General features: G+C 40.8%; 1 protein-coding gene across 10 annotated transcripts in view; it reads right to left on the reverse strand.

Moving 5' to 3' along the window:
- Positions 1 to 23,326, reverse strand: part of LOC122564768 (probable voltage-dependent N-type calcium channel subunit alpha-1B) — a 594,873-nt gene that overhangs the window by 199,867 nt on the left and 371,680 nt on the right. For all 10 annotated transcript variants that reach the window (XM_043719974.1, XM_043719969.1, XM_043719970.1 and 7 more), the window contains exon 8: positions 829 to 944. In XM_043719974.1, the coding sequence (XP_043575909.1) occupies positions 829 to 944 (116 nt within the window). The remainder of the gene's footprint in view (positions 1 to 828; positions 945 to 23,326) is intronic.

Consider the following 23,326-nt stretch of genomic DNA (forward strand, 5'->3'; position numbering starts at 1 on the left):
GGTGAGTGGCAGGGCGGGAGGGGGGGGGGGAGAAGGGTCTGTATGTGGGGCTTATGTCCATTTCCGCAATGGATAAGGAGGGGGACCAGGGGACGGGGTGGGGGTTGTCTGGTCCTATGTGGAGAGATGTGGTGTTGGGTCAAAGAGGGGCGAGGGATACAGCACGTGGGAGATGTAAGGGATCTGAGGAAGATGTTCTTGAAGGTGTGTGAGCTAAGTTATAGTTCAGTTAAATAGTTACTGCATAGTTTAATGCTTTCTAACTGCAGCGGAACCCTTCAAATTCTCCAAGTTAAATGGATATCTTTGGAGGGTTCCAAGCACAGGGAAATTGCTGACAGGATCTTTCATTTCCTGTGTAATTCCCTACAGTCTGCTATAATGGAGATTCTGTAAAGCTCCTGTGCAGAATGCCCATTTTAATAATATACAAACAACATCAATTGAAAAATCAAGATGTGATGTTGTAATTTAAAATAAAAATTGAAAGAACTGTAAATGCTGTAAATTAATTAACAGCTATTCACCCTCGTAGCTAGATAGATATGCACTATTTTGTCTGTCTTCTCTCTATTTGCGCTCTATCCCCACCTATTGGTTACTCCTTATCCCCATCTCCTGCATATAAACTGACATTTTCCCAGCCACCACCAGTTCTAAGGATGGGTCACTGGACCCGAAACGTTCTCCGATTTCTCTTCACAGATGCTGCCAGACCTGCGGAGTTTTTTCCAGCAACTTCTGTTTCCATTTCTGTAATCTAAAATGTTGGGTATTCACATTTTCTCAAAGAATCGAACAGCCCGACTTGGTACTTGCCAGATTTACCTGCTATGTGAATCCAACGCAGGTATCTGTTGAATTCCTGCTCTATCTGTTGTTGTCGCCTTAATTTTAGAAATGCACGCCTGTTCTCCACCCTTTCTCGTTCTTTAGCAAACTCCCTGCAAGATAAAAACAGATTTGTTGGTTCGTGCCTCGTGGTACAAAAATGAGTTATTGAGCAACACTTTACATTGCAAAACATTGTGTGAGTGACAATTGTTAGGCTTCAGCTGACCACCGCAAGGCTTTGAACAAATGTCTGTTGCTTTTAATGTTGGATTCAAATTTATTCAAATTCAAATCAATAAGTGGGTAAGATGCTTGAATGATGTTTCGCTAAAGACTGCAATTATGCAATTTGTCAATCGAACTGCACCAGTCACATGAATACTATGTCGGCAAAAGCAGATCAGAGGCTGGGAAGTCTGCAGTGAGTAACTCAGACTCCTCAAAACCTGTCCAACATCTCCAAAGCACAAGCCAGGATTTGGATGGAATAGTCTCTTGTCAGGAAGTCTGTAGCTTCAACAACACTCAAGATGCTCGACACCATCCAGGACAAAGTAGCCCACCTGGTTAGCATGCATTCCATCACCTTCAATGCCCAGTGTCCTCACCACTGAGTCACAGTGACAATAGTGTGTACCATTTACAAGACACACTTCAGCAACTCATGAATGTTCCTTCAAGCTCATCTTCCAACCCAACAACCATGAACATCAAGGACAAGAGTTAGAGTTAGGGACCCCATCACCTGCAAGGTCCCCTCCAAGTGATACACCATCCTAACTTGGAAATATATTGCCTTTCATTCATTGTCACAGGTCAAAGTCCTGGCACTCTCTCCCTAACAGGTGTGCATGGTTCAAGAAAGCTGCTCATCAACACCATCTCAAGAGCAATTAGGGATGAGCCAAACATGGTGACCGAGCAAGCAATGCTCACGGCCCATGATGAACAAATAAAAAAATATTGAAATTCTCACAAGGCAGGATGAATTTAAGATGTCATTTTTGTTGGTCTTTATAGCCTGATATTATTTACTCCCTCCTTGTTGTGCTGGCACCGATTATCACCACTTATCCTTTTTCAGTGAGGAAAATATCAGATCATTCTCTGCAGAGATTGCTAACAATATTGCACAGTCTTTTTCCACATACTCCTCTGTCTGGCACTTAATTGATGACAGCAAACACTTCAACAATAATCAATTGAGCTGATAGCGTAATACTTACAATGTAACACTGAATCTCCCAAGCAATCCAGCACCCTCTTTATGTGTTTTAATACAATTTTATGATGGACAGTTTTATGAATAGTTAAAATTCAGGTAACATCAAATCTTTTGCTCAAAGCAATGTTGAGTATTATTGTTCAAAATTTTGAACGTTAACTGTAACAGCGATTTCTTTTGTAAGAATTCACCTTAAATTTTTTGAAAGTTCATGAAACAAAACACTTTCAGGAGGTGCTATCTGACACAAATATGTTTCACGTACAGCTGGAAACAGAGATTGAGTTAGCATTTTGAATTCAATATGACTATTCTTGAAGTGAAAAAGTCATTGGTTTTATCGGAAAAGATGGAGCAGAGCAAGTTGAACAGAAGGGAAAGATTAGAGGGTGAGGGAGATTAGATGCCACTTGTTTCACAGATTAAAAGCAAAGCAAACAGTAATGGTTGTAGAGAAAGTAGATGGATCCAGAGTAGGTGTTAATAACAGAATATAGGTCAGGTCTGCTGAAAGCAGGACCGTAAAGACAAAACGCTGATGGGGTGGGAACTCAAAATTGAGGTCAGAGTTCAGACTTTAAGGCTGTGAAACTCAATGGTGAATCTAGAAGACTGTAAATTACTCATGAGGAAAATTAGGTGCTATTCCTCCAGCTTGTGTGGGCTTCCCTGAGATGTTGCAGCTGGTCTCGGACAGAGTATGAGGGCAAGGTGGCGCACTGAAGTGGTGGGATCATGCCCGCGGCCTAAGTGGAAATGTTCTGCAAAGCGACCACCAGTTTGGGGTTGATCTTCCTATTGTAGAGGTAACCATTATGTGGGCAGCGAACAGAAAAGCCTAGATAGAAAGCGTAGTGGGAAGAAGATAACATGGCAAGTGTCACAACTCTTATGATTGCAATGGGAAGATATTATGGGAGAGGATAAGGTGTTCAATATGATAGAGGACTGGACAAGGGTATCACACAGGAAATAATCCCTATGAATGCTGACAAGGGAGGATAAGATGTGTTTTGTGGTAGCAATATACAGTTTGAGATGAAAAGACATCAAATAATTGTTCCATTTATACAAATCACAGAGCATCCCACTGAGACAACTGAAGTATTAAGTAATCCAAGCTAAGTGGAGCTGAATTGAACAAATCAAAAGTAGTCTAATATGAAATTGATGCACCATGAATCACAGATTGATTTTGTTTCTATCAATTTAAAATATTGGAGTGATCCCTACTTGTAGAGCTTTTAGTTGAAGAATAAATGGGTGAGAAAAGGAAATATTAATCTTGTCTATATATGAACATCAGAAGGTTGCATGGCCAAAGCATAAAAACACCCAGCTCTTGAGAAAGCACTTATTATATTATAACCAAAGGCTTGCAGCATCAAGATGAAGTCTAAAAGGCCCATACATTATCTAAAAACATGCCCTACATATTCCAGCACAGTCCAAAGCTCTAACACAGTGTAAGAGTAGATCCTGCCCTGCATTAACTTCACCAGATGTGACACTGTCAAGCAGAGGGCATGAAGCAGGAGGTACCATAAGAAAGCATTCTGGTAGATATCCAGAACCTGGGAATTATGTGCATGGTATTTTATAAAAATTGATGAGCAAATCGCATATCATGATTGTCACTGGGGGTAAACGATGATCCAGTGGTATTATTGCTATAGTATTAATCCGGAGACTCAGGTAATGTTCTGGGGACTGGGTTCAAAACCCTGCCATGGCAGATGGTAGAATATGAATCCAAGAATAATCTGAAAATCAGTCTAATGATGACCAGAAAACCATTGTTGATGGTTGGGACAGAAGAAAAAACTGCTTTACTAATGACTTTTAAGGAAGGAAATCTGCCATCCTTACCTGATCTGGCTTACATATAATTCCAGACCCACAGCAATAGAATATAGAACATAAAATGTTACAGCGCAGGACAGGCCCTTTGGCTCTCAATGTTGCGCCAACCTGTGAAAATAACCTGATGCCCACCTAACCTACACTGTTCCATTATTATCCATATGTATGTCCAATGCCCATTTAAATGACAAGCCTACTACTGTTACAGGCAGGCCATTCCACATCCCTACTACTCTGACTGAAGAAACTACCCCTAATATCTGTCCTAAATCTATCACCTCTCAAATTAAAGCCAAGTCCCCTTGTATTAGCCTTCACCATAGAGGAAAAGTCTCTCACTGTCCACCCTATCTAACCATCTGATTTTCTTACACATCTCGATTAAGTCACTTCTCAACTTTCTTCTCTCCAATGAAAACAGCCTCAGATCCCTCAGCCTTTCCTCGTAAGACCTTCCTTCAATATGAGGCAAGATCCTAGTAAATCTCCTCTGAACCCTTTCCAAAGCTTCCACATCCTTCCTATAATGTGGTTACCAGAACTGCAGGCAATACTCTAGGTGGGGCCTTACCAGTATCTTGTGCAGCTCATGATCTTGTGCAGCATGACCTCATGGTTCTGAAACTCAATCCCCTTACCAATAAATGCCAACACACCACATACCTCCTTAACAACCGTATCAACCTGGGTGACAACTTTCAGGGATTTAGGGACCAGGACACCGAGATCTCTCTATTTATCTACACTGCCAAGAATTTTACCATTAGCCCAGTACTCTGCATTCCTGTTACTTCTTCCGAAGTAAACTACTTCACACTTTTCCACATTAAACTCCATTTGCCAGTTCTCAGCCCAGCTCTGCATCTTATCTATGTCCCTCTGTCACCCACAACATCCTTTGGCACTATCCACAACTCTGCTGACCTTAGTGTCATCTGCAAATTTACTAAGCCATCCTTCCATGCCCACATAAAAGTCAACCCAATGTGGTTGACTTTAAACTACCCTCTGGGCAATTAGAAATAGGCAATAAATAATTGGTACAACCAGTGCTGCCCACATCCATGTATGAATAAAAAATGATTCATATGAATGATAGCAGAACCATTGTCGCTAGACTAACAACATTTTGTTGTAAAAGCATGAGTAAGAATTCCAAGTACAACATTCTTCAAATGACTTTGCTACTGAGGTTATTGTTATATCAGGTGTATATTTGTTCTTCATTCCTTAAAAACAGCGGTGCAAAAATTGCAGGTGGCCTCACCACTGCCTGACTGGCCCACAGTTCAACAGAGCCTCCCAAAAACAAACTATAGTCTGGGGTCTGTTGTTGGCCAGCCAGCAGAAAAACAAACCCTGATGACTCAGCTATATTCTGGCCAAGATCACATCAGAGTTAAGTGATAATGAATAATCATGAGTTTGTACCTACACTTGTTAGCAGCTAAAGTAATACATACAGACACTAAGAGAGCCCTCTTGTGGCATGGAGGTAGTAGCACAGACATAATGTCCCTACTCCCAAAATGAGAAGACCTGGGTTTAAGTCCCACCTGTGCCAGAGGTGTGTACTAACATCTCTGAACAGGTTGGTTAGAAAAATGAGTCAACTAAAAAAAATTACAAATAGAAGATGCATAGGTCTAAAATGCTGCTTCCAGAGAGGGAAAAACATTTGTAGGAGCAATGCTGTGTTTTTACAATAAATCCAATCTTGACCTTCGATTGAAGATTTGATTCCCTACAGTGTGGAAACAAGCCCTTTGGCCCAACCAACACTAACACTACGGGCAATTTAGCATGGCCAATTCACCTGACCTGCACATCCTTGGACTGTGGCAGGAAACCGGAGCACCTGGAGGAAACCCACGCAGACACGGGAAGAATGTGCAAACTCCACACAGACAGTCACCCGAGGCGGGAATCGACCCTGGTGCTCTGAGGCTGCAGGGCTAACCACTGAGCCACTGTGCCGCCCTAATAGAAATCTACTATGGAAAATATTTCAATGAAGGAAATAGGTAACAGCGTGAGGGGAGATATAAATAACAGTTAGCCAATACTGAGTGTAAACACTGAGGGAGTAAATCCCACTCCAGAATTTGGAGCACTCAAACACCTTAATACTTTAGTACAATACTCAGGAAGCGCTGGTGAGATGTTAAACCAAGGTCTTCCCTATCTTGTCAAATGAACATAAATGATCCCACGGTTCAACTGAAAGAACAGCAGGGAAGTCCTGGCTAAAATTAATCCATCAATGTCATTACAAAAGGACGAATTAAGTGGACATTTATCTAAATTTTGCTTGTGGATGATTGTTGTATCAAACTTGGCTGCTGTGCTTTGTCCACAAAACAGCACTGGCTACATTTATATATTACTTTATTGGCTTTGAAGTGATTTATATGCCATGAGTGTGTAAAAGGCTCTAGCTGTGAAACAAACTTTATCTCAGAACTGGTTGGTTAATTTACTAACTGAGTTTTTCTTTGAGGAAATGAGGCCACATCCCAGTGACTAGAAATTGCAGTCTCAAAGTTAGCTGAATATAAGCAACCTGTGTCTTCGACATTCCAAAGCCAATGATATGGAGACAACCTATCTACAAAGCCTTACAAATTACACTGAAGGTGTGCAAATAGGAGCTGACTCATACTCCATTAGCAAAATATTCCAACAAGCCCCGAGGTACTCAAGTGGATAGGAACAAATCATTCGATGTAATCTCTTGGACAATAAGACTCTGGCAATGAAAGGAATGTCCCCAGGTGTTACCTACTGATCTAAACCTGGAATCCAGTAGCCATGATCATTTTGTTGGTGAGAGAGGTTCATGTGAAAAAAACAGCTAACCCCTTGCACTTTAAGTAGGTTTTTTTTTGCAGGCAATGAGACACAAACACATGAGATCATTACAATATTTAAAAGGCATTTGGATCGATACATGAATAGGAAAGGTTTGCAGGGATATGGGCAAGGAGCAGGCAGGTGGGACTAGTTTAGTTTGGAATTATGGTTGGCATGGACTGGTTGGATCCAAGGGTCTGTTTCCATGCTGTATGACTCCATGACTGAAGAAGCAAGACCTTGAATGGTTTCCTTCTCTGTTTCCCTTTTGCCATCCACCTTGTAGGCAATGTTTCCTCTAAGCTCCGTGACTGTGTGGGAATATGGCCGCAGCAATTGGCATCGGCACACTGAAACATTACTATGGTTTTTAGAAATGTATTTTGCCCTGCCTTCTTTTTGAAGAGAGGTTTTGAGCCATAGGTGTAAAGCTGTCCCCACCAAGCCAATAAAATAGACAGCTTGTGAGGCCTTGTTTTTTTTAAAAAAGTTGTAACAATAGAAGCAGCATGAATGGATGGTGTCAGGCTCCCATAGAACCAGGGTTTTAGTTTACCTTTCAGTAGTCACTCGGGTTTTGAAGCTGATTGTGGAATCTGCTACATCTCTCTCTCTCTCTCTCTCTCTCTCTCTGTTACAGCGAAAAACTTGGATTTCTTCCTGCTGCCGCAATTGCATGTGAAATAATCTGTTTTACTGACTTTGCCTTTGCTAAGGGTGCTTATGGGATGTTACTATACTGGAACAGTACATTTATTCTGTTATGTTTTCCAATAGAGTAAAGCTATACCAATACCTCTTTATTTTGTTTTTATTTATCAGGGTGTTTGGGGAGGGGGTGGATAAGAATAAAGTCTATTTTACTTAAAGCCAAGTAGTGTGACCAATCAAATTTAATTTGCAATATAGCATCTTATGTCACCTTTAAATAAGATAAAGATTAGGGTCTAGGCTAACTCCTTGATATATTTGCTGGAGGTTTGGTGATGTCCATAACAACATAAATTGTGGTTTTTGACTTCCTTTCCTGAAGTTCTTGCCACACATGAGCCTCAGGAGGCCTGTTCAGCTGGTAAGAAAATGAAAGGTAATGCTGCTTGTAAATTTGAGCCCTGTCTGTTGTTTGACTATCTATGTGCCACAGGCAGAGAGCAAGGAACCAACCTAGCAGCTGCTGTCTCCAGAAGAAAGAATAAATCAATCATCAATATCTTCATTGCCTTAATGAGCTCCAGAAGGACCACAGTGTTCTGCCTGAAGCTAACTGAGTTATCAGCATTCAAGAGCTATACACCCTTTAATTTGGTTATATCTTCCAATTTCATGCTTACTTGTTTGTTTAAACCTTGGTGTTTGTATGTGCATGAAAGTTGGAGATTTTTTTATTTTACTTAGACTTAGTGAAGCACAATGAACCCTATTCTCCCTTTAAAATATCTGTAAGAAATCTTTTTGTTTGTGTCTCTTACAATTGCAACATGTAAACAGTGAAATACTCCTTGAATTAGCAAACGTTTCCTTTTTGTTTAAATGGACAATTGCAACCAAAGGAGGAGTGGAACAAGCTAGAAGCTATTCTGTCTCTCGTCACCTGATTGTAACACTTCATTCTGAATAAAACATTTTAATTCCTGCTTTTCCCTTTGTAAGACCTCACTGCCAAGACTAAACATTGTGTTTCTCTCTTATTGTTGGACAGTACAACAATCTGGTTGAGCAGATCAGCCCATCAATATTATATCATGCATCATTGATATGGTGACTTTCTCTGGGGTGATAGTCAAGAAAGAAGAAAGTGAATACTGCAGATGCTGGAGATCAGAGCCAAAAAAAGCGTAGTGCTGCAAAAGCACAGCCGGTCAGGCAGCATCCAAGGAGCAGGAGAGTTGATGTTCGAGATTCCTGATGAAGAGCTTATGCTCGAAACGTCGACTCCCCTGCTCCTTGGATACTGCCTGATCTGCTGTACTTTTCCAGCACCACATTTTTTGACTCTGATCGTCAAGAAACAAAAGTCAGCAGATTTGCACATCAGCTGTGCCTGGATTTCAGATTTCCAGTTTCTTGGACTGAGATTACAATAGCTGCTAATTGGGCCAAAAAAAAGTAATAAGTCATAATTATGTCAATAAAGAAGTTCTATCAAATCTAGAAAACACTAAAAATGATTATAATTATGTTAAAGATATTCTATGAGTGCCTGATAATTCTATTAGACACTTGAAAGAAGAGAACACGATTAATTGATAAGTGTACCAAATGTAAATGTGTGATAGTCTGCCTTACTGGAGCAATTACTGGACATCCATATGAGTTTACTTAGTTCAGTCCCACAGCACACTGTTTAAACACTACAGCAGCAATTGTAAAAAACAGTTTGATTGCAAAGATTAATCCATATTTTCATTGCCACTAGAGAGCAATCCCATTAACAATGATGTTTAAACTCTACAAGGTATTTTTGCCTGTAACAGTGTCTGAGAAAGCAGGCATTCAAGAATGCCAAGAATCATAAAGAACAAAGGACAGCATTCACACAGCAGTCTAATTAGTCTCCTTCTGTTATTTATTTTTTATAGCCCTGCTAATTCAAATACTTTTCCAACTTTTTAAAGTTACTATTGAATCCATCTTCCACCACCTTTCAGGCAGCACATTACAGGTCATTGCTCAGTAGAACAAAAAATTCTGATTTCTTCTCTCCTTATTTTGTAAAACAGCTCACAACGGAATGAGGACACGCCATAACCCAAACCACGTTACCATACATCAAGAACATTTCTGAACTGACAGCCAGATTACTACGACCACTAGGACTCATAACAGCACACAAACCAACAGCCACTCTGACAACAACTCACCAGGACGAAGGACCCGATACCCAGCATGAGCAAAACCAATGTAGTGTACAAAATCCCATGCAAGGACTGCACAAAACACTACATAGGACAAACAGGAAGACAGCTAACGATCCATATCCATGAACACCAACTAGCCACAAAACGACACGACCAGCTATCCTTAGTAGCCACACACTCAGATGACAAGCAACATGAGTTCGACTGGGACAACACTACTATTATGGGACAAGCCAAACAGAGAACAGCCAGGGGATTCCTAGAGGCATGGCACTCATCCACAGATTCTATCAACAAACACATCGACCTGGACCCAATATACTGGCCACTGCAGCGGACAGCTGGAACTGACAACTGGAAGCGGCAGAGACAAACCACTATAAATGCCAGAGGGAACATCACAGGAGCACTTCACAGGAGGCTCCCAAGCACTGAGGATGTCACCTAGACGGGACAAAATGTCTGCAACACAAATTCCCAGCTCGGCGAACAGAACCACAACAGCTTACATCTTTGCCCTTTGGTTATCATCTTTCTTGCCTGTGGAAATAATTTATCAAAATTCCTCAAAAATACGAAAACCTCAATTTAATTTTTGCATAATTTCCACTGCTCTATCGTGAACAATTCCAGCTGTTCACATCAATCCACACAATGGAAGCTCCTCATCAGTGGTCTGCAGAGTGTTCTTTATGTGCTCAACAAGACCTTGGTGCTCTTCCTAAAGTGTGACTACAGAACTGGATATGCCACAACAGCAGAGGCCTAAGTAGTAAGCAATACAGGTTTAACTTGAATTCTTTCCTTTTATATGATTTGGAGTGCCGGTGTTGGACTGGGGTGGTCAAAGTTAAAAAAAATCACACAATACCATGTTATAGTCCAACAGGTTTATTTAGAAGCACTAGATTTCGAGGCTCCGCCTCTTTGTCAGGTGGTGTGGAACAGGACCATAAGACACAGAATTTATAGCAAAAGGGTGACAGTGTTATGGAGCTGTAATGATATATTAACAAATTTAGATCAAATCTTTCATCTTTTAGAACGGGATATGTGTGCTCAAGGACATGCACCCAGCTCATTGACTGCACCAGGCTCCATTTCAGTGCTATTCGTTTGTTCTAATAGTATTCACTCACTCTGAGCCTACCTGGATTCTCACAGCATGCCTTGCATTGCTTTGCCTTTCTTGCACTTTGCCCTCTTCATCAGATAAACTATATTACCTGTGCCTTGTCTATACAGGCCTCAGTCAATTCAAGGGGAACACCCTTTGCACAGGGATTGGTAGCACAGTAAGTCAAATGCAGCCTTCAATATCAGTTCAGGGGCTTAGCCACAGCCAATGGTGAGCAGACTCAGCATGCTCAGCACAATAAGGATTGGCAAGTTGAATGTTAGCTTTCTGCCCTACTGTGAGCTGGTTTCCTCCTTGAATGGGTGAGAAACAGGTATTAAGGGAAATGAAAATTAGTGGTGCAGCTGTTATTTTTGTGCAGTTGGGAAGGGACCCAAAGTGAGTGATTTGGCATTCAGAGGGTGTTCAAAGTTGCTGATGAGGGGGGGGGGGGTGAGGAGGGGGGTTGGGGGAGGTGGTTTGGAATGGGTGCGAGCAAGTGGGTACGGTTAAGCACACAACAGTGAGAGTGGCTTAACATGAGCCTTGGTATTGAACAATTCCAGCTTCTCACATCAATCCACACAATGGAAGTTCCTCATTTCCAGTGGTCTGCAGAGGACAGTAAAACGTTTTTGTGTGCTCAACAAGACCTTGGTGCCCTTCCTAAGTTGTATCAGATATATCAGACATAGAACGAGTATGAGATGTCAGGGAGAAGATGGTGATATTTACTCTGGCAGAATGGAGGAGGGCATTGACCTTCTTCTTACATCACTGTGCATTCCTTCAGATGGTTGAGATGGTGCTAACCCAGGTGGCAATCTCAGACCAAGCTGGCACAGTCTCGTGTCAGACCTACTTTGCTGAACATGGGGGAGGAGGGCATCCATATCCCCACCCCTCATGAAGCAGGCACCAATGCAACCACTTCCCCACCCCCACGCCCCCCCCCCCCCTCAGCACCCAGGTCTCTGCCCTCAAAATGGATTTCTGATTTCCTTAATAGAAACCAAAGAATGGCGGTATCTGGAAATTAGAAACAGAAACAGAAATTACTGGAAAGGCTCAGCAAGTCTGCCAGCATCTATGGAGAGAAATAAGAGTTAATATTTTGGGTCAAGTGACCCTTCCTCAGAACTGATGGCAATTAGGAAAATGTTGAAGACATTTAAATGTTGAATGTTGAATGCAGAAGACAGGGTGGGGGGGGGAGTAAGGGGTAAACAATAGTTTGAGATAGAGCCCAAACAGAGAGAAGAGCAGTTGGACAGACAAAGGAGTGGATAACGGTCAGACTATGAGGCTAAATAGTTATTTCCTTAGTCTGCCATATTCAGCAAAAATATCAGCAACTGTGCAGCTCATCTTATAGAATCCATAATAGTGTGGAAACAGGCCATTTGGCCCAATAAGTCCACAGCAGCTCTCTGAAGAGCATCTCACCCAGACTTACCCCCCTACCCTATATCCCCCATGGCTAATGCACCTAATCTACATATCCCTTGACACCATGGGCAGTCCACCTAACCAGCACCTCAATGAATTGTGGGAGGAAACCAGAACACACCCACATCGACACAGGGAGAATGTGCAAACTCCACACAAACAGTTACCTGAGGCTGGAGTTGAACCCAGGTCCCTGTTGCCAAGAAGCAACAGTGCTGTCCATTGAGCCACTATGCCACTTCCAGATTGACAGTGCTTATTTGGATGTACAACAATGGTGTGGGCTGGTGGTCTTTGGCAGACAGTTATTGAGTTGTTTTGGAAACAGCGTGTGGTAAAATGGGGATAGAAATGGGTGAGAGAAACTCCACTGGAGCAGAATAGGAGTGCTTGGTGAGATATGGTGAGAAATGTCACTGGGCCCTGCTGCAAGAAACCTTCCAAAGAACTAGACACAACTTGAAGTCGCCAAAAATAACACAAGATTCTGACAAATAGTCACCGGACGTGAAACCTTCATTCCTGATGAAGGGCTTTTGCCTGAAAAGTCGATTTTCCTGCTCCTTAGATGCTGACTGACCTGCTGTGCTTTGCCAACACCACTCTAATCTATACTCTGATCTCCAGCATCTGCAGTCCTCACTTTTGCCTAGTTGATTTTAACCTTACTGTGAATCCTCTTGCAAGGATTCCTATCTTGAAGAAGTTCTCCTCCTCTCTCTACAAGACTTTCAGTGAGTCTCTCTCTCTCTCACTGAAACCCCCAGGTCATCTCCTCTGCCCTGAAGCTCTTTAACCATGCCCTGAAAGCTTCATTCCTGATTGAAGGGCTTTTGCTCGAAACGTAGATTTTCCTGTTCCTCGGATGCTGCCTGACCTGCTGCACCACTCTAATCTAGACATCGGACTTGAAATGTTAACTCTGCTTTCTCTCCACCTCATATTTCCAGACCTGCTGAGTTGCTCCAGCAGTTTGTTTTTATATAAGATTCCACCCTATGTTTTTTTTTAAACAGGCTCATCAGAAAGTTGCATCACATTCAATGGTTTGTGTCAATGAAACCTCAGGTCAATCTGATTCTACATTCTGTTGAAAATTGTACCATTCTGTTTGTACCTCATTTATCCATCCAAAATCATTTCTACCATGGTTTTCTTCCCTCACCGTTTTCTGCACATAAAATGCATTGATCACTGTTTGCACATTTCATCAGTTTGTCTGGTCTCCAAGCATTCCTTCACCCTTTCAGTGTTTTCCTGATTGTCCCAGACTCGTGCTATTTCCAAACTTTGAAATTATGCCCTCAGCTCATTAACATGTATCAAAAAGAGCAATGATCCTCAATACTGAGGTTCTAGCATGTACCCTTGTATACCCTCTCCAGTCATTCATCACCATCCTGATTGCTATGTGTTTGAGTGTTTCCCACCTTTTCTAAGTGAGGATTTGTGTCTCAGTGTAGCAGTGAGTGATAAATCAGAATTGCCACAAGAAAATGGTAGCTTATATGTGAAATATAACTAAAACCTAACATTGCAACAATTCACTTTTAAAGTGTAGTGGATTTAAACTGCATTTTGCAAGATCATTCCTGATCAGCTTTTCTAAATCCTAGGTGTAGCCTTGTTCTTTTGAAAATATTCAGGATACTTCAGCATTCGGTTCTAAAACCTTTCCTCCTTGCAGAGCTCAAAAGCAATTAATCTTACTCATGTTATTCAACACTGTCGTGCAATAAAACTTAAACTAGTCTGTTTACCCATAAATCTTGTTGCTGAGAAAAGGCTATTTGGCCAAAAGCCATACTAAATTAACTTAAAATGAGATTGGGTTGAAACTATAATTAATACTAGGGGGAGAATGGTTATTTTATAACATATAGCTAATGGTTTTATTTCCAGAAAACTCACTTTAATTAAAAGTTGTAAAGTGCAGTGTTCAATACAGTCTGTTCTGCTGTAATGCAGTGTGTCATTCTTGTGCGACCTCGGTGCTATAGAAAATCGCGCAATAGAAATAACAGGTCCGGAGGGAAAAGCAGGGTTAGGGGCCAACCACCAAAAATATCAGTAAAAATTGAAATCAAAATAGTAGTTAGCATAACAGAAACAATAGCACAGTCTAGGAAAATGTTAAGATCATATATTTCAATGAAATAATACAGTAAATTTAACACTTTAAGGGGCTTCTGAGTTTGCTGAGTTACAGTACTGTTGAAGACAGGGGCTGAGGGTCATCATCAGCATCATCATTACTTTCAGGTGCAGTTCTGCTTGCAGGGTTACAGCAAAAGAAAATATTTAGTCTAGTAGTGAATGGCTGTAGTTCATTGTCCTCAGACTGTTTCTTAGAGGTTGGCTTAAAAACGGTATCTAGCTTTTGTTGCTTTGCCATCTTTCTTCTTTCATGAAGGAACTGGTCATGCCAGATAAGACTTATGCCATGAGCTGCTATCCTGCTGTGTTCTGCTTTGTTATCATTGCCTTCTAAAAGCTGCAACTGCTTCTCAACTTCCCTCAGGATAGAAGACAAAACAGAAGGGGAAAGTTCTCATGGTGCTGCATTCTGGACTTCATTGTCTTCATATTGAGCTTCAATTTCCCTCGCAGCAGCAACTTACTGTTGATCTGTCTCCATTTCTTCAAGTTCAATTTGCTTTGCAAGAGCGACACAATGTTCTTTGATCACTGGAAGCTCTTCTGATGGTTCAACGCTTTTAAAATCATGAAGAAAATCTGGGAGAAGCTTCCACCAAACTGCTTGCAAGCAATCCTCACTGTCATCACCCCCAGCCTCCACAATGATGTCAGTAGCATTTCTAATGTTAAAGCTCTTCCAAAATTTAAGAACACTCTCCTCATTATCCCCCTCAGTTGCTGCAATCAGTTTCCTGAATGTGCGCCTTCAACAAGAAGCTTTAAAAGCTGCTATTGCACCCTGACCCATGAGTTGAATGGGAGAGATTGTGTTTGGAGGTAGAAATAACATAGAGTCATAGATGTTTTCAGAAAGCTCACCAATGGTGGGAGGATGGCTTGGTGCATTGTCCACAATGAGGACCATCTTGAAATGCAAATCTTTTCTCCTGCAATAATCTCTAAAAATAACCTCGAAAACATCAACAACAAGGTCAGAAAAAAATTGCCCCATTATCCCACCTCTTTTGCTTGACTTGAAGTAAACACCTCAAGTGGTATTCCTGATGAAGGGCTTTTGCCTGAAACGTCGATTTTACTGCTCCTCGGATGCTGCCTGAACTGCTGTGCTTTTCCAGCACCACTCAAATCTACAGATGGTTTCCAGTATCTGCAGTCATTGTTTTTACCTACCTCAAGTGGACCTCAGGTAACCGGGAATGGAATCAGATAATAGCCAATGGGAGTTTGTGTTTTTAAAAAAAAAATTCCCCAATTCACCAATTGTGTTACAGCCAAATCGCACAGACGAAATGTGTGTTATCAAAAACATCCTGTAGCTTCTATTATAAAGGGACACAGTTTCGGAGTATTATTTGGGACCAGCCTTGTTACGTGCAGGGAAGTTCAAACTTCATACAGCAGCAGTGCTATTTTTTAAGATAGGAACTGACTGCTTGGAAGAATTAAACTCTGTGGATAATCTCAAGTCCACGTTGATGACCATTTTTGGATGTCGTGTTAAATTAAGACCTTGTCAGCTTGGTCAAATGTGTGAAAAAATTCCCATGAGACTATTTTGGAGAACAGCAGGGGAATTCTGTCCAAAGCTCTGACCTTTGTTTATACTCCAAGCTAAATAGCAATACTTTGGTTATTGCTGAAAACAAAACTAGAAGTTGATGCTTTTAGCAACATTTAAGTTATGTGGTACCAACCATTTATTTACACAGGTAATCTTTTTATTAAAAGAATGTTATCATGTACCTGGCGTTGAGGTAGTGTCTATACCTATGGGATAGAAGGTCAAGATTTGAGTCCCACCTGGCTGAAGGTGTGTCATTACATGTCCGAACAGTTAATTAAAATAAGTGTTTGTGTAACCTTGCTATCTGCAACCTGGTTACAGTACGTCCTGCATTACAACACTTCTAAAGCTCCTAATTAGCTACGAAGTACTCTGGGATGTTCAGAGGTCATGAAAGATGTTTTGTAAATTTGTCCGTCTTTACTACAGTGGTCCTTGGCATCAGGCTGGACGTTACACATTTCCTCAATTAATGAAGTATATTAGAAGCTTCATTAATTGGATGGGCAGGACATTGTATCTTAGTAGTCAGTGATTTTGGTTAAAAAGATGAGATGTCTATAACATTGAAAAGAAAATTAAATAGCACAACGGAGAGCTAGAAATCTTCATTCTTTGCAATAAACTCCATCTTATGTTTGATTTATAATATTCTTATCTTATTCAACTGGCAACCTGACAAACTATCCATCTGGCACCCTAATCACCTTGGCAGCCCATCCACCTGGTGTTCTAATCCTATACTTACCTACATTCTTACCCTTTCCAACTGCACATGCTGCTGGATATTCAAAGCACAGAAAATGGCATCTACGGCCAGGAAAAAGATGCTGTGGCTAACTACACACACTCACGCACGCGCGCGCACACACACACACAGAAATTGTTGGAAAAGCTCAGCAGGACTGGCAGCATCTGTGAAGAGAAATCAGAGTCAACATTTTGGGTCTGGTGACGCTTTGGTTCACGAGCCTGACTATCTCATTTTGCAAGGGATCGGTTGGATTTAAAGTACAATCAGAATTTCTAAAGGAACTGGGATTAGAAATGCCAGCCAGAACTGTACAGCTCAGTCCTAATGCAAAAAAAAATTAGGAGCGAACTGTCACTCCTCAAAATATCTAAGTATTTGTGTCAATCCCAGAATTCCTCAACTACCACATCGTCCTCAGATTTACAGCACCACAATACTGCCTCTAAGCAGAAATCAATAAACAGTTCAAAGAAATCTTGCAATCTTGTAACAAATCTTACTTGCAATCTGAAAATGTCCTCTGGGGACAACTCTCAATCATTCTACAGTGATGGGCACAGCACAGTTTTGCAAATTTTTCTATCTTCTGTCAGCAACATGGAATAGCTTTCTGAAAGATATAACAGAGGGGTCAAGATGCCTTCCAGCCTGTCTTAGCAAGACTCATCTAAATTTCACCTTTAAACTGTTATAACCTTTTCAAAAGATATACTCCATAGTACAGCATTGACTATTTCACTGTCAAGCATATCTTTTTTATAATCAGCCTGATTTACCATTTTGTCAACAATTTAAACAAACAAGCCATCGGAAAGTTGTTCAAAGTAGCTTCTGTATTAATCTTAGCCATCTAAATTATCCAATTATGGATAATGAGATTATCCATTTGATGCTGAGGTTTGACAGAATTTCAACATATAACTATCTTTGCATACAAAATGTGGTAAAATTGAGAAAGATATTTGCATGTTTATAAATTGTCCAGGCCTGACCTAATACTGAATAAAGTGAAGGGAATTTCCTGCCTCGCTTGAGAGGCAGTTTTATCTTGGCATTGAACTTAGGTCTCAGATTCAGCGTCAGGAGAGCAACAGTGGCAATGCACTGCACTTTGCAATTATGGCTTGAGAGTGTACCAGCAAAACAATTCCCAAATAACTAAATTGAATCAAGTAATTTCTGGTAAAAAGCTATGAACTTCAGCATTTCCCTTTGTGGCTGGGTGAAAAATAAAATGCCAAATGCTTCCATCAGAAATTGCAACGTTTCCATTGGTGCTGTAAATAAGAACATAAGAAATAGCAGCAGGCGTAGGCCATCTGGCCCATCCATCCTGTTCCACCATTCAATAAGATCATGGCTAATCTTTTCATGGACTCAGCTGCACTTACCCATCTGCTCACCATAACCCTTAATTCGTTTACTGTTCAAAAGTCTAAATTGTCTTAAAAACATTCAATGAGGTAGCCTCAACTGCTCCACTATGCAGGGATTTCCACAGATTCAGAGCCCTTTGAGTGAAGGTCTTCCTCAATTCGGTACTAAATCTGCTCCCCCTTAATTTGAGGCTATGCTCCATTGTTCTAGTTTCATCTGGAAACAGTAGAAACAACCTCTCTGCTTTTATCTTATCCATTCCCTTCATAATTTTTATGTTTCTACAAGATTCTCCCCTAGTTCTGCTAAATTCTAATGAGTATAGTTCTGGTCTACTCAATCTCTCCTCATAAGCCAACCCTTTCAGCTCCAGAATCAACCTAGTGAATCTCCTCTGCACCCCTTCCAGTGCCAGTACATCCTTTCTCATGTAAGGAGACCAAAACTGGACATAGTACTTCAGCTGTGGCCTCATCAGCACCCAACACAGCTGAAGCATAACCTCCCTATTTTTAAATTCCATCCATCCAGCACTGAAGGACAGTATTCCACTTGCCTTCTTAATTACCTGCTGAACCTGCAAATGAACTTTTTGGGATTCAGACACAAGGACACCCAGGGCCCTCTGCACAGCAATATTTTTTTCACCATTTAAACAGTTTTTTTCACCATTTCACCATTGCTGCTATTCCTTCCAAAATGGATGAGCTCACATTTACCAACACTGTACTCCACGTGCCAGACCCTTGCCCACTCTCTTAACCTAGTTATAGCTCTTTGCAGACTTTCAGTGTCCTCTGCACACTTTTCTCTACTATTCATCACAGTGTCATCTGTGAACTTTGAAATTCTGCACTTGGCCCCCAACTCTAAATTATTTATGTAAATTGTAAACAATTGCAGTCCCAGTACTGATCTCTGAGGCACACCACTAGCCACAGATTGCCAATCAGATAAACATCCATTTATCCCCATTCTTTATTTTCTATGAGTTACCCAATTCTCTATCCATGCTAATACATTGCCCATAACACCATGCTTCTTTATCTTATACAGCAGCCATTTGTGTGGCATCTTATCAAATGCCAACTGGAAATCCAGATACACCACATCCACTGGTTCCCTTTTGTCCACCACGCTTGTAATGTCCTCAAAGAATTCCAGTAAATTAATCAAACACGATGTACCTTTCATGAACCCATGCTGCTTCTGCCTAATGGGACCATCAATCAAAGCTTCTTAGGCTCTAGAGACTTCTCCCTGACATTTTGGAAACCCAATGGATACAGCATATAATAATCTCACCATTCAAAGAAAAAGTTGGTGAATACAAATACATTACTTTTTAAATATAACCATCCTGTAAGTTTCTTTATTTTGTGTTCTGTTTTGTGTAGAGAGATCTATCATCAAATATACACACCTGTCAAAGGATCACCATAGGTACATTTTATGCCATATATTACTAATCTCATTCTAAGCCTCAATTATGTCATTCCTTTTTGAAATTAACATTGATTTAATTATCTCAAAAATATTATGGTTTTAGGTGTCATCCAAGTTGCCTTCATCAATATAAATGATACATTATCATTGGATGATATTTTACTTAGATTTAAAATATGTCTTTTTTAAGAGGTTGGCATGGAGGCCACCAACATTTCACTGAAACCAGGTTCTGCAGACATTTCCTTTTCCTCAAAGCGGAATTTAGTGTATCAATTTTGGACATCAATTTTTAAAAATATCTTGGTTTTTCTGTGTCAATTCAGGTTTGACAGGGTGATATTTAATGGCATATTTATGTTAAATCCTTCCTGTTAAAAGGTTCAGATTAACAAGGGATGGTATCCACAGTATCTGGAATCACTGATAAATGCAATTCCTTGAGGCACAAACTACTCCAGTTTATACCTGAATTTCATATAAAGAATCCTATAACAAGTAATGGCTTTGATTTCTGCATTTAATGGAGTTTAATGCTGTTTAAACACATAGCCCAGAAGATTAAAATTCCCCTGAGCTAAAGTGGTAGCCTGTGCATTTTAATCCTAATCTGAAGAGATACGCCATGATAAAAATTGAAAAAGTCTTACATTCATTTAACAAATGTCAAATGGAGGACTGGAATTGAATGCCTCCCCACTATTTCTTATACTTCTTCAAATTCAATTTCCATCTTTACTGTTGCATTCAAATTCTGTTGCTTCCTCCTTGAACTTTTCCCCTTTCTAAACAATAAAGCTCCAGAAAAAAATTCTGTTCATTTTAAATAAAAATTGAGTGAATTTACAATAGTTTATCAACAATCTAAAAATGGCTAGAAGCACATATTGATGCCTGTGTTATGTTAATTTAACGGATCTGTGCCATGACTGTAGTAAACACATTGCAAAACAATTAACAAAACAACAGTGTCTACATTTCAAAGCAGTTAATTACATGATGTGACGCACATTTAGATTTCTTCCCTCTCATTTCATGCAGCATCCTCAATTATTGCAGGGTTACTACTGAACAGGTTTCTATCTTTGGTAACCTTTAAAAGAAACCATGATATTAAAATAAAACAGGGTCAAGAAAACCACTTTAGCTGGTAAGCAGGCTGAACTCATGTAACTGATATCAGTAAGCACCACATTCCAACCATATGAGTTTATTGGCTATAATCTTTTGATTTCAGACATGTATTTTAGGTGTGGTATTAGTGAGAAGTTGGTTAGCTGGTTAGTTTGTTGCCAAAGCATGAATTCAATTCCCATAGTAGCTGAGATTGCCATTAAGGTTTCTCCTTATCACCCAAGATGTGGTTAAACTACCGCAAGTTATCCCTCTCTGATGAGAGAGCAGGATGATGGTCATTTCACCTTCAAGTAACCTTTCAATGTAATACTATAGTTGTAGCTTAAATATATCACTGGATATTCAGAGGGACATGGAGCTAGATTTCCTGTGTGAAATTTTTAATCAGGGTGAGCTTCAGGTTGTGATAACTCAACTGCATCATTTGTGAGATGCTATTTTTAACTGTAAATACCCTGAATGAGCAAGTGAGCTTGACGTCTAGTTAGTGACTCTGAGCATCTTCAAAAGGTGGGAGCTGCCAATCTGCCACCAAGGGTAAAGGCAGATGGCAGCCATGGTTAGGCCTGTCACTGCCTTGCTAATTGAATCAGGCAGCTGCTCAGAGGACCAATGGTGTAAAAATGAACATGCAAGTAAAATAAAGGCATTTTAGTAAAGTTGATGCAAATTGGCCACAAAACTACAGCTTTCAACAAATGCAAAGAAACTTTCAGATGACCCCTAAGGAACCAATGGGAGCCTATGGCCTAGTGGTATCATCACTAAGCTATTAATCCAGAAACTCAGCTAATATCCCAGGCCCTGGGTTCAAATCCTACCATAGCAGATGGTGTAATTTGGATTCAATTAAGAGTCTAATGATGATCACAAGACCATTGTTGGAAAAATCCATCTGGTTTACTAATGTCCTTTGGGGAAAAAAATCTGCCATCCTTACTGTGCCGTGACTGCAGATTCACAGCAGTATTGTTGACCCTTAACTGTCATCTCATCAATGAATATTTTACATCAGTATTAACAGTGGAAAAGGACATGGAAGATATAGAATGTAGGGAAATAGATGGTGACATCTTTTAAAATGTCCATATTACAGAGGAGGAAGTTCTGTATTTCTTGAAATACATACAAGTGGATAAATCCCAGGACCCGATCAGGTGTACCCTAGAACTCTGTGGGAAGCTAGGGAAGTGATTGCTGGGCCTCTTGCTGAGATATCTGTATCATTCATAGTCACGGGTGAGGTTCAAAAGACTGGAGGTTGGTTAACGTGGTGCCACTATTTAAGCAGGGTGGGAAGGACAAGACAGGGAACTAGAGACCGGTGATCCTGATGTCGATGGTGGGCACGTTGTTGGAGGGATTCCTGAGGGACAAGATGTACATGTTTTTGGAAAGGCAAGGACTGATTAGGGATAGTCAACATGGCTTTGTGCTTTGGAAATCATGTCTCACAAACTTGATTGAGTTTTTTGATGAAGTAACAAAGAGGTTTGATGAGGGCAGACCGGTAGACATGATTTATATGGATTTCAGTAAAGTGTTCTATAAGGTTTCCATACGAAACTGGTTAGCAAGGTTACATCACAGAGCAAACTAGCCATTTGGATACAGGACTAGCTCAAAGGTAGAAGACAGAGGGTGGTGATGGAGGGTTGTTTTTCAGACTGGAGGCCTGTGACCAGTGGAGTGCCTCAAGGATCGATCCTGGGTCTGCTACTTTTCATCATTTATATAAATGATTTGGATGTGAGCATAAAAGGTACGGTTAGTAAGTTTGCAGATGACACCAAAATTGGAGGTGTAGTGGACAGCGAAGAGGGTTACCTCAGATTACAATGGGATCTTGATCAGATGGGTCAATGGGCTGACAAGCAGCAGATGGAGTTTAATTTAGATAAATATGAGGTGCTGCATTTTGGGAAAGCAAATCAGAGCAGGACTTATACACTTAATGGTAAGGTCCTAGGGAGTGTTGATGAACAAAGACACCTTGGAGTGCAGGTTCATAGCTCCTTGAGAGTGGAGTTGCAGGTAGATAGGATAGTGAAGAAGGCATTTGGTATGCTTTACTTTATTGGTCAGAGTATTGAGTACAGGAGTTGGGAGGTCATGTTGCGGCTGTACAGGACATTGGTTAGGCCACTTTTGGAATACTGCATGCAATTCTGGTCTCTTTCCTATCGGAAGGATGTTGTGAAATTTGAAAGGGTTCAGAAAAGATTGACAAGGATGTTGCTAGGATTGGAGGATTTGAGCTATAGGGAGAGGTTGAATAGGCTGGGGATGATTTCTCTGGAGCGTTGGAGGCTGAGGGGTGACGTTTTAGAGATTTATAAAATCATGAGGGGCATGGATAGGATAAATAGACAAAGTCTTTTCCCTGGGATCAGGGAGTCCAGAACTAGAGAGAATAGGTTTAGGGTGAGAGGGGAAAGATATAAAAGAGACCTAAGGGGCAACGTTTTCACGCAGAGGGTGGTACGGGTATGGAATGAGCTGCCAGAGGAAGTGGTGGAGGCTGGTACAATTGCAACATTTAAAAGGCATCTGGATGGGTATATGAATGGGAAGGGTTTGGAGAGATATCAGCCGGGTGCTGGCAGGTGGGACTAGATTGGGTTGGGATATCTGGTCGGCATGGACGAGTTGGACTGAAGAGTCTGTTTCCATGCTGTACATCTCTATG

This window comes from Chiloscyllium plagiosum, chromosome 30 (genome assembly GCF_004010195.1).
Source record: "Chiloscyllium plagiosum isolate BGI_BamShark_2017 chromosome 30, ASM401019v2, whole genome shotgun sequence".
In the NCBI taxonomy this organism is placed as follows: domain Eukaryota; kingdom Metazoa; phylum Chordata; class Chondrichthyes; order Orectolobiformes; family Hemiscylliidae; genus Chiloscyllium; species Chiloscyllium plagiosum.